The sequence below is a fragment of the Sinocyclocheilus anshuiensis genome, unplaced genomic scaffold (assembly GCF_001515605.1).
Source record: "Sinocyclocheilus anshuiensis isolate Anshui unplaced genomic scaffold, SAMN03320099.WGS_v1.1 scaffold1089, whole genome shotgun sequence".
Classification (NCBI taxonomy): Eukaryota; Metazoa; Chordata; class Actinopteri; order Cypriniformes; family Cyprinidae; genus Sinocyclocheilus; species Sinocyclocheilus anshuiensis.
Genome location: NW_015555709.1, coordinates 1,237,730 through 1,252,877, shown reverse-complemented (window position 1 = coordinate 1,252,877; position 15,148 = coordinate 1,237,730). Strand labels below are relative to the sequence as shown.

Sequence of the window (15,148 nt, the reverse complement as noted above, 5' to 3'; positions counted from 1 at the left end):
CAACATAGTGACGCCGCTCGCATCATTCACAGTTGGGTTATTAGCAGAGAACACAGAGCAGGACTTGAATTTCAGCGCGGGATTGCAGCTATTAATTACAATTGTACTCATTCCCGCAGGGTCCGCGCTTATAACACGATGACAGATGACAGAACGTATCATTTGCATGTGCTTTTGAGCCTTGAGAACTCACTCGTGCGCTCTCATTTTCTGTGCGCCCACAGATCCAACTGCTCAAAACGGTCTAAATTTATACACATTCAAAACATTATTACTCTGAAATTTTTAATGTAAATGTTAAGTGTAAGTGAAATGTTAAGTACTGTAAGGTCTTTCATGACACTACATATGCTGGGGTGTGAATTTGATAGGTGCTTGATATAAAATAAATGGTGCTTTAAAAAGTCATTGAAAGTCCTTGAATCTGGTGTTCATGAAAGAGTGGGAACCCTGAGTTCATTTTCACAAATAAGAGCAGATTGCTTTCATACCAATTGTACACCAAACTGGAGTCCAAATGGACTCTGTGCACCCGAGTTTGCAAAACCAAATGCATTGAGTTTGGTGCCAAAAGCTCAAGTGTGGAAAATAAGAGACCGCACTTGATTTTATCCATCAGTAATAGAACTTAGTCAGGCTAGACAGCATATTGAATTTAACGTGGATGAAAACAAGGCTTTGAGGGATATATTTACAGTCTTTACAATGGCAGGCACTCTATAAAGGTCCCAGATCACACAGTTTTTGCCAACTCACAGTTTTCAAAACTGTTTTATAGAGTTTTTGTCTACTAAAAGTTATTTTTCAGAAAGATGTTTCATCAGCTGAACAAACGTATGTTGTTAAACAACAGTACAATCCATTGAACATGCAATGCTTATGTCCCTCACAGCTTCATTTTCATTCCTCTCAAAAATTAAATATGATGCTATTTAATTAAGTATCGATTGGATTTATAAAATGGGCATTACATACCAGAATTGAGCATGATGTTTGGATAATAGGGTTGGAAAATAAGGCGGCTTGGTGAGTTAAAAATGAAAACCTTTTCAAAGGGAGATAATGTTGTTGTAACATGCACAATAAAAGGCGTTTCACACTGAGCGCGATGCAAAAAAAAGCGAGGCGAACGGTGCTTTCATACCGAGCGCGAAACAATTGATTGCCTTCTGCTAATTCATGCCTGCATGCTAGGTGGCGCTGACCAACAATGCATTTTTCTTCAGATATGTATCTCGTATATGGATTTAACATTGTCCGCTGCTCAACAGCATTAAATTAATATAATTAAAGATTGGTTCTACATCATAAACACAAACTATCTATAATGCTTACAAGAATACATCTTAAAATGTATTTTTAGGTACAATTAGCATCAAGCTACACATTCGAAAATGAATGTGATTATTAATGTTTTTGCTTAAAACCCACATCATCGAGTGCTTGTAATAATTTACAATCGTGCGATTGTGATCTGTAGTTGATTTTGATTTTATAATAGGCAGACATGCACTCTCTACTCAGTGGAGAATTAATAGAAATCATATTCTGTATAAAGAACATGTGAGAATAAAGTATTTTCGCATTCAGTGTGAAAAGGCCTTAAGACCAGGAACGACCAGAAAAACTTTTCTCTGGTGATGTATGCCATACTTCGCACAGCATTCATTTTTGAGTTCAAAATCCACGTCAAAATCCAATCAACAGCTGATGGACAGAAACAAGTCCCCAACCTACGTTTTTCTCTATCAACAATCAAATGTACGTCTTGAAACAGAAGAAAAGATCTGATGCTACTTCCGTTTTATCATGATTTTAAGTAGTATCTCTTATTCTTTATTTATCTGACTTAATCTTTACGTTCTCATTCGAACAGATGATTCAGAACTTTCAAGATGAGATGTGTTTTGTCCTGGACACAATGAAAGGTATAAGCAAGCCAGTTTTTTCGAAGTATTGACAAGTTGAACCCACATGTCTTTGTTCTAGGTAACTTCTGTTTTATAACTTGCACTCTTTCGATTGACTTTGCAGCTGAAACAAACGATGGCTATCACATCATTTTGAAGTGAAAACAAAGGATGAGGGGGAGTGATCAGGCCCCTTATGTTTTTCTTAAGATTCAACCCACAGTCCCTTCCCTGCACACTTCCTGGACCTTACCGAAGATCGCTTGGCTTGGAATAATAATGGAGACGCTCATGGGAAAGGAAAAAAGGCACCTGACCCATTTCGAAACCTTTGCTGTTTTATCCATGGAGCGTGTGCTGCCTTTTACCTCCACTTTCCATTTACACTCGTAAAACAAATCGCAGAATTTCTGTTTTACTAACTTTCTTTGCATCAATTTGATTTGCCAGAAAAAAGTGTATAATGTGCTACGTACGACCTTACCGGCTCGAACAGAGAATTGGCTGGCGTTAAATACAGTATTATTTGGTGTTGTCTGACTGGATGTCACCCACCCCCTGAGTATTTTAGCTGCATGTGCTAGAGTCCCATGTGAAGTGCAGTCCACATGCCTCAATGAATACATGCTTTATAAACAACATAAGTAGAAGGTTATGTCACAGAGATCCATAGTAGGCCCAGAGATTTCCAGGACACTTATGAAATTGCCTCTGTTTATGATGAATGTTATTGTCAGTTCTCTCACCTGCGAGGAAAAAGTAGGCAGTCCCATTTTTATATTGTCCCCCTCACTTTTAGCAGATGATGCAATCACAGATGTTGTGAGGGACAGAATGAATTAAAATAGCTCTATACTGCCACTATTAAGTTCATTTTTTTGGCAGGTTCACGGCGAGCAGCGTGACTAACGCATTGCTGCGCGAATCATTGTTTTGTATAAGTTAATTGATGATTTGTTAAGCCTTGTGGACGCGACTATGACTGTTGGGCTTGATATTAGGTTCTGTAGCTTTGATTCCTGAGGATATTTCAGGTGTTGCTGCAAATGCACGTTATTTACAGGCGGAAGATGAACGGCAGCAGTGGGCATTATATATGTACGTCTTTTTATTTTATTTTTTTAACATTGTGCTTAAAACCTCTCCCTCATTTCGTTTTTTCATCGTTGCATATACTAGAATAGTTTTTACAAATGTCAGACTTGCCAGAGCACTATTTTATGGTATAAAAGAGAGATCATGTTTTACTTTCTTTTTGTTTCCTTTTGGATATGACCACTGATGTGCTAATCTTTCAGGTCGGGTAAAGGGGAGAAACCTTGCACTGCGTGAGAAATGGTAGCCGTGGTTAGTGCGAGACGCAAGCTAGACCAAGATGGTAAAGACGTGAGGTATTGTCTGTTGTGACCCTTTACCGTGTCATTGCAATGATTAAAGTGAGTTACCTTGAAATGAGCTGTTTTGTTTTATATGTTGTATTTAACTCTTTTCCTCATACAGCCCTATGTCTACATCCATTTTAAGAACTTTGTAGGCATTTATGAGGTGAAAATGCTTCGCAAGGAATTTCAATTTCACAAAAATGTATCTGGGTAACATTTCACCTCAATCAATAGAAATATATTTTGCATAAAGGAAATGAAAAGCATTTTTAATATGACAAAATAATAATGAATAACAGTGTGACCCCAGCGTCTTCTTAAATCTTGTGAAATTTACCCACCTATATTTTTTATATTCATAATTTATTTTTCAATTTCATTGTCAGTCGCTCGCTAATAGTGTTTGACTAGAGTTTAAAATCAACCCCACTTAGTTTTCATGGAAACCGAGCTGTCAAAAAAAACAAGGGAGGACTACAAATAGGCCCAGCTAGCCTAGCGTAAATGTCAAAGATGGGACGTTTGTTTGAGGAACAGTTGCCCTTTATTGCTTTACACGCCTTGATCCCAAATATAACCTCTCTGAGAAACAACATCCGTTTTCCTGTCGAGGAAGACAACGCAGCTAACAATGCTAACAATAGTCTCTTTAGAACTACGTTTCCCGGCAGCCTCTACGCCGGCACTTCGATGACGTCACAATAAGTATATATGTGTCCCGTGCGGCATTCCTTCCTCTATTGTTACATTGTAACAAACCGGGGCAGAAGAGAGGCCCATAGGGTCCTCGGGCCGACTGATACTATACATCATTTTTGTCTTTCCTTCGGGGTGGAAATATAACGTTGCGCTTTGTTTAAACATAGCGCAGAACACAACCACCTATCCGGAGGAAAAAAACCCCAGAAGGCTCGGCTCTATTTGTTCTTTTTGAATGCAGGCATTTTAAAGGATCACCTAAAGATTTTATCTGCACTTATGGAATGCATCTGCGCCGGGATTTGTAATTTTCAATGAATAAGGTCCTTGTCTGTCTTCGTCTGCCCCGTTTTAATTTTTACAGAGCTTGACTGCAATGTTGAATGCTCGCATAGCCTTCTTGATACATAAAAAAAAAAACCATTTGTAGTCTGTCAAGACTAATATCCATTGTTTACGATGCTTAAATGTTCGGACATCACTATATCTTCGTGAATAAACTGCTATTTCCTTATTGGTCTGGCCATTTCGATGGGCTGAAGTCGCTTTTGTCTGTCATCTAGTAACCTTGTGGAAGTCTAAAGCTGAAATAGGTTCAAAATCCCCAAAGAAAAGAACCATCCAAATAAAGGAAGCACGAATCGAGCGACAGCTTCGCCGGTTTAAAGGCTCTCTATTTTTGCCCAAGGTAAGCTTATGAGAAAGGTTTTTTGTTTCACTTCTGCCCGTCTTTCCCATACAGCCCAGCCTACGAGGAAAAATGGGTTGATCATTGGACCGGTCGCAACACAGCATGCCATTTTCTGCTCTGTCATAAGACCGTCTGTCTGTGTTTTCCAGTAAAGAATATAAAATCATAGGACAGACCATATGTGATGTGTCATACCAATCATATTGGGTCATTGTGACAAGCCTTTTTAACATTTAGGCATATTACTTTAAACTAACTAGTGTTTAATTGTGTTTCACTAGCACTTATTTTAGACTGTTTCATTACACACTCGTTCTCTGCTACTAGCCATTAATCCAGTACTGGTAACAGTTTTTACAGTTGTGTTCTATAGAAATATGTGGTTAGGTGTTGACTATTTACCTGTGACTAGTATTTTACTAGATTTGTTGCTTGTACTTATTCATTAGGTACTTTGTTATTAGTATCTGCACCAGATTTACTAGTATATATTTGTTAGACATGCTAGTTTGAGACACTTTCACCTATACAAGTGACATTTATTTCACAATAGATTTTTGGGTAATGGATAGTCAAAATGGCTACGTTTAGTGAATTAGTAAGATACAACTAGTAATAATTGGAATACATACTACATCTCTAATGAATAGTATCCATTGCATGAAGTACCTAACTATTTGAATAGTTACTCCTATAAATATCACAATACATTACAATACAATAAAATGAATATACCAAAGACAGTTAAAATTCAATTAAAACACTAAACTATAGATCTCTATAGAATTAACTGACAAATGTTTACAATTTGTTTCTTCACTATTAATTTTTAAACAAGGACTATTAATATAAAATGATATACTAGTTAGTTTAAAGGAATAAATTATACCACAGCCCGATGCAGTCATGTTTTATAATAGTGTCTTTATTGTATGATGTACCTGTTTTGTAAATTGTATATTTTTGCAAAAATAATGATTTCTATTAACATGGACACTATAGTGCAAAGTGTGATGTCATACGGTAATAAATCTTCCACTTTCTGTATTGCTAGACCTCTTTAAATTCCCAGCTGCTGGTTGTGGATGGAAGTGGTGCATGGATGCATCTACAGAATGGGAATAATGTTTGCATTTTAAGAAATCGCAACGTCACCTATGCAGAGTTCGTTGATGCTGGAAAAGAAAGACGTGATGTTTATGTGTCATTTGTCTAGGATGGGCTATTTCAGTGCAGACCAGTCAAACAGGCTGATGCATAGTCAGTACTGTAAGGTGATTATTCACGCTTTTTGTCCACCTCAAATAGGCCACAGGATGTGTGTTAGGAGTTCTGCAAACATATTTCAGATTTGCATCCCTGCTTTTAAATGACCTGTGCTGCATTCAGAAACTATTCCTTCAGTTATTGGCATCATACGCCAATGCTATTGGAGATGGATTTTCTTTTCTGCTATTTTTTATAAAGATGGAGCATCCCTGGATGTATGGCATAGAAATTAATACCACTTATCTTCTTGCTGACATCTTTGGGATATGCAAACATGCTCCTGCCTCTGCATGATGTTCGTTTCTCACTTATTTAATGTGCATTGAGTTACATTTGCTGTTTGAGGCCCATATCTAGTCCTGCCAGTTTTGCACGATAAAATGGAGTGCTTTTAAAAGCCTCTTACCATTTGCCAACGATCATAACTCACAAATCAAGGACTAATTTCCTCTTTACATCTAAAACAGTGTTTTTAAAATTGATCTTACCCAGGATTAGTGTCAGGAAGTTGCATATCCGACTAGTTTTAGTACTTGATGTATGATGTAGCATCTATATAGTAAGTCTCAATTTGCAAGATGAATGCTTTTAAAATGAAGATTATTATGTCCAGTTATGATTATACCATCTTGCTCAGCTGTTTTGTTACCATTTATTTAGGTTTTATATACATGTAATCTACCTAAACATTTTGGGTTGGGATGAGATGTGTTTGTTAGTAACCTTTACAAATCTTTGCTGTGTAGGTTTGGTAGAATTTCAAAGCTTTCTGTTTTCACTGCATGGATATACTTGTATTGCTTTACCATATGCATATACTGTATGTATATACATGTTAGAATGTATGCTTTTAAGACACTGAGTGTACATGATGGTGTCCAATAGTAGTGACGTGCTCTGAGGAGAAATCTTGGCACGCTTCACTGAACACAGTAATTGGCAGACGTACTGCATTATTTGCTTGCAGCTTCTTGTACATCACCACATCATTTCTGTGCATTTTACTGCATCACCACGGTAGCATTAATTATAAAAGGAACACATGAAAGCGAGGTCGGTTTCACAGCAAGCAAAAAATGGACTCGTTTTTTAGCATTTCTTGTTTCTATGGATACGATTCATTCAAGAGCAGCATACTGTGTGTCAGACACTGATGCGTAAAGCAGCGTATAGGCCTACTCAATCGGCATCTCTCTCATTTCATCATCTTGTTGTTTTTCGCAGCTGTTTTTTAATGTTTCAAGGTCGTAACACATTCTTTGCCGGAGATAGGTGATTGGCATGTATGTGGCTTGAATTTGACGCTACCCGGCCTGAATATTGAATGAATGATTATAAAAAATGAATCAATAAGACATTCATATACTCAAGCTGAGTCAGGCTAATGCTATTTCCTTAGCATTCATAATCAGAGTTCATAAAACTAATCCAGTTTTTTATGGATTTCACAAATCTATGGGATTAAATCCATTATGCTGTGAGTTTAATTGTCAGTCATAATTCATAAATCATCTTTTTTCGTCTTCACATGGAAAAAGCCGACCTTTCCTCAAAGCCACCGCCAAACTGTTCTCCTTCAACCCAGCAAAAAGCCACTGACTGTTTAAAAATAGTGTTTAATCATGAAGAAAATCAGGCATGGAGCCGCTCTAAGCAGTTGTATTACACAGCTCCCTCGGGCTAAGGAGGTGGTCTGATCAAACATCCCGACTCGGCCTTGTGTGACCTCTCTGGTTTGACTAAACTAGTCTCTTCATGGGCTTGCAAAGGCTTGTTGTTTGTAAGGTTTTAATGGGGGTGAAAGAGACCCAAAATGTGGATGCAGTTTTTCCACGGCTATTGCTTTAAACTAGTTACCATGGTGATATTTGCAGGCTTCATGATTTTTAAGCAGGACTTTCATGCTGGATGAAGAAAGCAATTGTCAAGGATTAGTTAGCAAAATAGGTGATATTGCATAATCTTCCAGATGTGGCCTTTTTTTGGTCGCATTTTTATGTTATATTTGGTTACTCTGACCTTCATAATGAGGTATTTTAAGGACTGCAGCTGTTGTTCATTGTCAGTAGATTTTGGCTTTATGTGGAATGACAAAAGTAAATTTTTTTTGTATGCATACAGTATTTTTGATTGTGTTATATAACTTGTATGAGAAAGTGTATTCAAAATCATTTAAGTAAAAATGCTGCTCTTGGACGTATACATATCCTACTTGCCATGTACACTCTTTAGTCATGATTGTTCATGTTTAAATTTTGCCAGCCTGATTTTCTGTCAGTCTGTTGGACAAAGCTTGTACCTATCTGTAATGCCTCCAGACGCAGTGTTTCCATGGAGACAGTGTCATCTCGTGGCCTGAAGCGCAGATTCGAGGAGGTGGACAGCGGCTCGCCGTGTTCCACACCCAAAGATTCGGATGATGACATCTCTGGCAGTGACAGCGCTGATAGCTGTGACAGTCTCAATGCTCCCTCCAGCTCTCTCACACGTAAGAACAGTGTGTTAGTTTTATTATTTCGTTATTATAACAACTACTATTCAAACAATTTCTCTGCGTTTTGTTTTGTTCCTTCCTAGCCCCTGAGCTAATTCCACCTATATAACATTTGCACTGTTGCAGCAGTTGCAAATCAGAACATTCCAGTGTTAAGTGCGACAGCTGTTGCTTTACACATAGGTACCCTTTCAGAAATATACTATGAAGGCAGTCTGTGGACCATTATAAGCTCTTTAGTAAGTTGTGCAACCAAGTTGGACATTTTCATTTGTTTGTTATAGCCACAGCACCCTTATCCATAGAGGTTTCTGTTCCAACATTGCTTTTTAAACAATCAGATTTTAGGAGTAGGTTTAAGGTTAGACATAGTCTTATAGCTATATAAAACTACATTCTTATCAATTATTTCCCACAGATGTTAGTGATAGGTTATGGATGGGGGTCAGGGTATGGTTTAGTTGACCTTTTATAGAAATGTTGTTCAAGGACCAACAAAGGATATTGTTTCAGGAACATGTCCTACTTGGGCATTGTAGCTAATGCAGCAAGCCTTGAGATAAAAAAACTCTTAAACACCAATTTGGGATAAAGTGAGACTTAGCTTGAACCACAGTATTGTCATTTAAGGAGGCGTAGGTTGAGTACTAAAGCAATAGATCAAAACATTATTGTTTATGGTGCCTCTTTATCTTGTTTCTGTAGCCCCCTCCATTCTCAGAAGACACAAAGCATCTTTAGGTCGTAAGCAGGTACGCTTTGACGCAGTGACAGTCTATTACTTCTCCAGAAGGCAGGGCTTCACCAGTGTGCCCAGTCAGGGTGGCAGCTCCCTAGGCATGGCACGCCATCACTGTGCTATACGACATTACACCCTTGGCGAGTTTGCACGAGAACAAGAGAGCAGCCACAAGCATGTGCTGCGTCATCACCTACGGCAAGAAAAGCTCAATGCTCGCAAGTTGAAGGTCAGTTGTGTTGTTGGTCATTGTTCTGTTGTAGCTTCTGCTCTTCCTACAGGATTCTGCTTTTGCAGTAGGGTAGCCATTTTGTTTTGATTTTAAGACCTCTTTTACCTGACTTTTCCCAGCTGACACGGAATGGAACTGTGGATTGTCCCGAAGCAGAGTTGCTTACCCTAGACGACATATCCGATGAGGATCTGGACGTTGCGAGTGTAGAAGTGGACGATTGCTTCTTCTTGCAGCCTCTTCCGACCAAGAGACGTCGGGCACTACTGAGGGCCTCAGGTATTGCCCGCATAGATGCCAGAGAAAAGGCTGAGCTGCGTGCCATACGTTTGTCCCGGGAGGAGTGTGGTTGTGACTGCCGCTTCTACTGCGACCCTCGGCACTGCGGCTGCAGCCAAGCTGGAATTAAGTGCCAGGTAGGGCACATGGTATTCTTAAAAGTCAGACTTAAGTTGAGTCCAGTTGGCCCAGAGGTGTCCCATCCTGCTCCTGAAGGGCCACCTTCCTGCAGAGTTTAGCTCCAGCAGACCTGCCTGGAAGTTTCTAGTAATCCTGAGGACCCCCGAGTTGCTGATTCAGGTGTGTTTAATTGGGACTGGAGCTAAACTATGCTGGAAGGTGGTCCTCCAGAAGCAGGATCAGACACCCATGATTTGGCCTATTAGCCTATTCAAATAAAAGACATGCTCTTTCTCTTTTACCTTGTTCCAAAGGTGGATCGGATGTCCTTCCCATGTGGCTGCACCCGTGACGGTTGTGGTAATACAGCTGGCCGCATTGAGTTCAACCCTCTTCGTGTGCGTACCCACTATCTTCACACTATCATGAAACTTGACCTGGAAAAGAGAAGCCTGTTGGGTGTAAGGTCTGGAGAGGATTGTGGGGAAGAGACAGAATTAGTCTCTTCTCCATCTCTGTCTCTTTCTCCCTTGGACTCAGATGTGGAAGTGGAAAGCCAAAGCATTCAGGAGTTGCAAGAGGAGCAGTGCGACAGCCTGGAGCGTGAGAACGAAACAGCTGTGCTTCACCTACAAAGTGCAGAGGAACGGGAAAGGAGACTAGAACAAGAGGAGCAGCAGGTCGAGGAGGCGCAGACCACTGACCCAACCCTTTGCCTCCTGCAGAGTGCCCTCACCAGCCAAGCTGGGATGGAGGGCATGGAAGGTGTTGAGGGAGTCCTTCTAGAAGGGCCTTTTCCTGAAGGTACCACCCTGCTGTGTATTACAGAGAACCATGCGGATGAACAGACCGAGCAGAGGCTGCTCAAAGACCCTGCTTCTGTCCTCTATTATCAGGTAGGTCATGTAGAGACAGCAGCCTTTGAGACACTTCCTGCGCAAGTAGAGGAGGTGGTGAATGAAGGTGGGGATCCAGATACGGAGAGCGATCGGCAAAAACAAGAAACCTGCGGGCAGGATTCGGCCAAGAGCTTGTCTGTCGAAGTACCTCCACCTCTCAAGGATGGGGGCGAAGAACATCTTTGTCCAGAACAGGCCTCAAATGAAGGGGAATGCCTCGAGACATGCCTGGCACTGGATGAAAAGGCAGTACAACTTCCTCCAGAAGTGTAGAGCCCATCACCTCTGCAGAAGTTTTGCACAAGTTAGTCATTAAATTCAAAGAGAGCCTACTCCACACAGTGCGATATGTTACAAGACGTCATAATGTTATTAAATGTTAAAGAAACAAGTTACCTTCATGGGTTTGTATCCAATTTAGCTGGAGATAAGCATGTACTGTGTTTGAAGTAGGTTGTCCGTGGTAAAATAAGTTATTAAAAGAAAAAAAAAATAGAATAATTTATTTTAAAAAATGAAAAAAGAAACTCAAGAAAAGCAGAGATCCTGATCTGACAACAAGTGTTTGTTTTTCCAGTATGGTATCAGTTTATTACTTGATACTAGTGGGGAAAAAGTGGCCTTTATGTTGAGGAGCAAGCATTTTCAGGATTATCCAGCGCCTTTATATGGCCTTTGTACAGTTTCCGATACTGTACCCCAACAACTAATTGGCACTGTCAGGAGGGTATATGCTAATGCTATGTTCATGTCTTGTCGGAATTACCACAATTATGAGATGACAACTCTTAGCTATTCATATACTCTGTTTCTATGATAAAGCTTATTGCAAAAAAAAAAAAAAAGCTTTTATAAAATTAAGTAGTTCCAACCTTGGAATTACAAAAGTTTCCAAAGGCCTTGAATGGTTTCTAATACTCTGAATCCTGTAATTATGGTAATTCTTTCAGGGTGTGAATGCAAAATTAGTAATATGCATATGGATACTGCTAACTCAATGCTAACGCTAAGAGAAGGGGTTGCTAATTTCAGAAGAGGGTGTTGTTTGTAGCATCCTTCCTGTGAATAGACCCAACAATCCTGGAAATACTTGGTTTTCATGTACTGTACAAGTGTTTTGCTAAGAGCTAGCATGAAGATGAGTGAAAAAGCTGCTTGTTCTTTGTATGCATGTTGAAAACTTGATTCGTTTGAACTTGCAGAGAGGGAATCAGGAGGATGAATGAATGTGCAAGCCATTTGCACAGCAGAGCAGTTCTTTACTGTAGTCTTGACCTGACACCGTTTGAAGCTGTAGCCTACCGTCCCAGTTCGGGGACGTTTATTTATTTACCACCGCTTTGTATTGTTAGGGCGAGGACAATGTGTATGAGTATTGTCATCTACAATCATTTAGTTTTTTTTAGTTTTTTTGGGTGTGTTTTAATTTTTCAGGAGTGAATGAGATCATACACATTTATTGCACATCAAGCCTTTAAAGATTACAGAAGACATTTTATGGGTGAAGCTCATGAAAACATGTCCAGGTCTCATTTCAAAAGGGAAAAAAATAGCATTTTACATAATTTAAGTAATATTTTAGGATCATTACTATTTTTTACAACAATTTTACCACCATCAAAGGCGTGTTCTTAACATTTTGTGAGATTTACCTGTATAAGTTCAACCTTTAAATCCAGTACTTAAAATCCAAGGTGATCTTATACATCATGTAGGCCTTTATGTACTGTATGACAAGGCAAGGAAGACTTGAGGAGATTATATATTGTAAGTTTGACATACACATTGGCCTTTTTAGTTTATCTCACTAGGCCACAGTTTTAACCAGTCCTGATATTTAAGCAACATTACAATTCAACAGTGCACCTAATTTTTAACATACAGACCTTCATTTAAACCCTGTGAAGACCATCTTTCTTGCCTCTGTATCCTTACTGTTCTTCCCTGTTGCATTTTTATAGTCCATCCCTCTCGATTTAGAATATGAATAATGTTGAAGAAAATTTTACTTAGATGCTTTGTTGAAGCTGTTTTATTTCACTTCTGTTTAACGTTAAAGACAAAGTAATAATTTGAATGGTTACATGAAAATAAATGGTGTCTTCAAATAGTTAAATGAGTCCTGTGATGTTGCTAAATTATTTAAACGTAAGGAACCCAAGAAATTTGTCATTTTGCAGTATGTGTGTGTGTAAATGTGTGTGTGTGTGTTTGCACGTGTGCCAGAAAGATTCATGCTGATTTGTCAGATGAGCCAATGTTTGTGACTGCAGTATGGGGTCATTATATTTCAAAAGGTGCTCTTATTTTAGTTTTTACATATTCATATTAACACTATATGTAGAGTCTATGTAGAGAGAGAGAAAAAATAAATGTTAAAAAATCCACAGTGGTTGTAAATGCAAATGTTGCTGTTATCTCTCTGCTTCAAGTTTACTCACCCTTACAACACCCTTTAGTCTTGAGTAAAGGAGAAGCTTCATTATGTGATTACATGAGCTAAAATGCAGCATGTGAGGCTACTCATGAATTTGTTAGCATGGTTGTGCCCTCATATGACTTGGCATTGTAAAGCTCCAAGCATTAAGTTTGATTCAGACCTAAATCTGCAATAATTAAGTGTTTTGCAAATGACCAATCAAACGAGAAGGATTTTGTTGCGTTTTATACTGTTACTGTGTTTAAAAAATGTTTTCTTACTTTACTTTTTGCCTCATTGTATGTTAGCATGTCTCTTCGTCTCAGTTTACGGAATGATCTTGATGTATTGGCTACGTGTTTTGTCTTTTTTTTTTTTTTTGTGATGAACACATGGAAAAATATGCCACCTCCACACATTCCTGCACTCAAACTAGTTTTGTCTGTAGCAGTGTCTGAGCTAGAAACTGACATATCCTTAAAAATGGTGGTCTAAGGGCCTGACCAAAACATGGAAGAGTCAGTCTTGTTTGTTGTTCATTATTTTGATTTATGAACATCCACCAGTCCAGTGGTCTAAAAACTATTGGCTTTAAAAGGAGGCCTGAATGTCGCACATGCTAATGCACCTGTAGCTGAAACGCTAAGTATCTTTTAGTCAGATATATTTTTGTTTTCCATGTCACCTCCTATTTAAGTACTCAGATTTGAGACCACTACAATAACTGAAAAACAATTTACATTATGATTGTATGCGTTTATGTTTGTTTGTGTGTGTGTTAAGAGGCTTTATTAATAAGGCTGAATGGAGTTGAATTCTACGCTGTAAGAGTGACTTATGCTAACTGTTGCCTACAGAGGAGACAAAACATACAAAGTTTTATATGAAAATGTGAGTGAAATAAAATCTAAAATGAATAAAACTGTGTCCATCTTAATGTGAGCTTGTTGAGTTGCATGAAATTAACGTTATATATTAACAGTATTCATGAGGGAATCAAAATGACCTTGCAGCACAGGAACGGTCCGTTTTCAATTCAAACTCAACCGACAGTGATAATCACAGAAAATAACTTTAACGAACTTAAACTTTAAAATACACATTGTCCAGTGTCGAAAGTATGAAATTGTCTATCGCTACCATACGTGTTAATGTGATGTGGTAATATAAAATCTTGTATCCAAGTCGTCAGTCAGTCAATTTATTTACATATCACATGCTATGACTTTTAACAATTTTGAGGTAATTTTATTGAAATTATTTAGAAAAACAATCCTATTTTGATATAAAATCGAGTAAAGCGTTTTAAGACCACATTAGTAGAACTTGACACGTTTTGAGAGCAAACAGTTTGAGGGAACGAGTCACGTGATAAATTAAACTTTGCATAAAGCTTTCCGTTCCACTAGAGGGCGAAACTCTCCCATGAATGGAGCAGATCTAAGCAAATCCTGGCAAATGTTTTGTTAACCGGCATACATCCAGGGAAAACCTGCCGTTTCCCTCTCTTCATCAGCCATAAACCTTATGCTGCATGAGGGGATGAAAATTTCTGTCTTGTTCATTGTTTGCCCTTGTTCTTTGCTATTGCCCAAAAATAATCCATGGAAGATCTGGGAAACGTATTTGTAGTAGATGAACTGCAGATCTATCTATCTATCTATCTATCTATCTAACGTAAAAAATGAGGCCTACCAAGCCATCCCAAGATTCTCAAGACGTCATTGTTTGCAGTCATCTTCTGTTTATTCACACCCCAGATGCTGACTGTAAAACCAGCAGAAACCAGCCCATCTTCCAGCTCAGCTTTCTCACTTTATCACATTAATGTTCGCACAAGACTGTTTTTGGATCGAGAATATGAGTAATGATGATAGCATCACCGACATGCTGTGAAACCATACAGGGCTTTCAATAAACACATGAACTCTATGTTCCACACAGTTATTCAGAATGAAAAAGGAAGGGATGGCCTGAGGAAAGTTGCTGACATCCTGGTGAGGAATTGCTTCTAG

General features: G+C 38.7%; 2 protein-coding genes across 5 annotated transcripts in view; both read left to right on the top strand.

The window, feature by feature from the left end:
* LOC107671887 (transcription factor CP2) overlaps nucleotides 1-3,094 on the top strand; it is a 19,909-nt gene extending 16,815 nt beyond the window's left edge. For all 4 annotated transcript variants that reach the window (XM_016464887.1, XM_016464886.1, XM_016464888.1 and 1 more), the window contains 2 exons: nucleotides 1,877-1,928; nucleotides 2,035-3,094. In XM_016464887.1, coding sequence (XP_016320373.1) covers nucleotides 1,877-1,928; nucleotides 2,035-2,072 — 90 coding nt within the window. In that variant the 3' untranslated portion in view covers nucleotides 2,073-3,094. The remainder of the gene's footprint in view (nucleotides 1-1,876; nucleotides 1,929-2,034) is intronic.
* A 943-nt stretch (nucleotides 3,095-4,037) lies between these two features.
* On the top strand, nucleotides 4,038-12,874 carry LOC107671888 (cysteine/serine-rich nuclear protein 2-like). Its single transcript, XM_016464891.1, has 5 exons — nucleotides 4,038-4,679; nucleotides 8,270-8,439; nucleotides 9,151-9,413; nucleotides 9,536-9,832; nucleotides 10,130-12,874. The coding sequence occupies exons 2-5, from the start codon at nucleotides 8,283-8,285 to the stop codon at nucleotides 10,985-10,987; spliced, it is 1,575 nt and encodes a 524-aa protein (XP_016320377.1). The 5' UTR covers nucleotides 4,038-4,679; nucleotides 8,270-8,282; the 3' UTR covers nucleotides 10,988-12,874.
* The last annotated feature ends 2,274 nt before the right edge of the window (nucleotides 12,875-15,148 follow it).

Excerpts from the sequence above, each read along its gene's own strand:
- LOC107671888 (XM_016464891.1), top strand. The coding sequence starts at position 8,283 with ATGGAGACAGTGTCATCTCGTGGCCTGAAGCGCAGATTCGAGGAGGTG. Across the intron at positions 8,440-9,150 it reads TCCCTCCAGCTCTCTCACAC|CCCCCTCCATTCTCAGAAGA; the intron begins GTAAGAACAGTG and ends TTGTTTCTGTAG. Across the intron at positions 9,833-10,129 it reads AAGCTGGAATTAAGTGCCAG|GTGGATCGGATGTCCTTCCC; the intron begins GTAGGGCACATG and ends CTTGTTCCAAAG.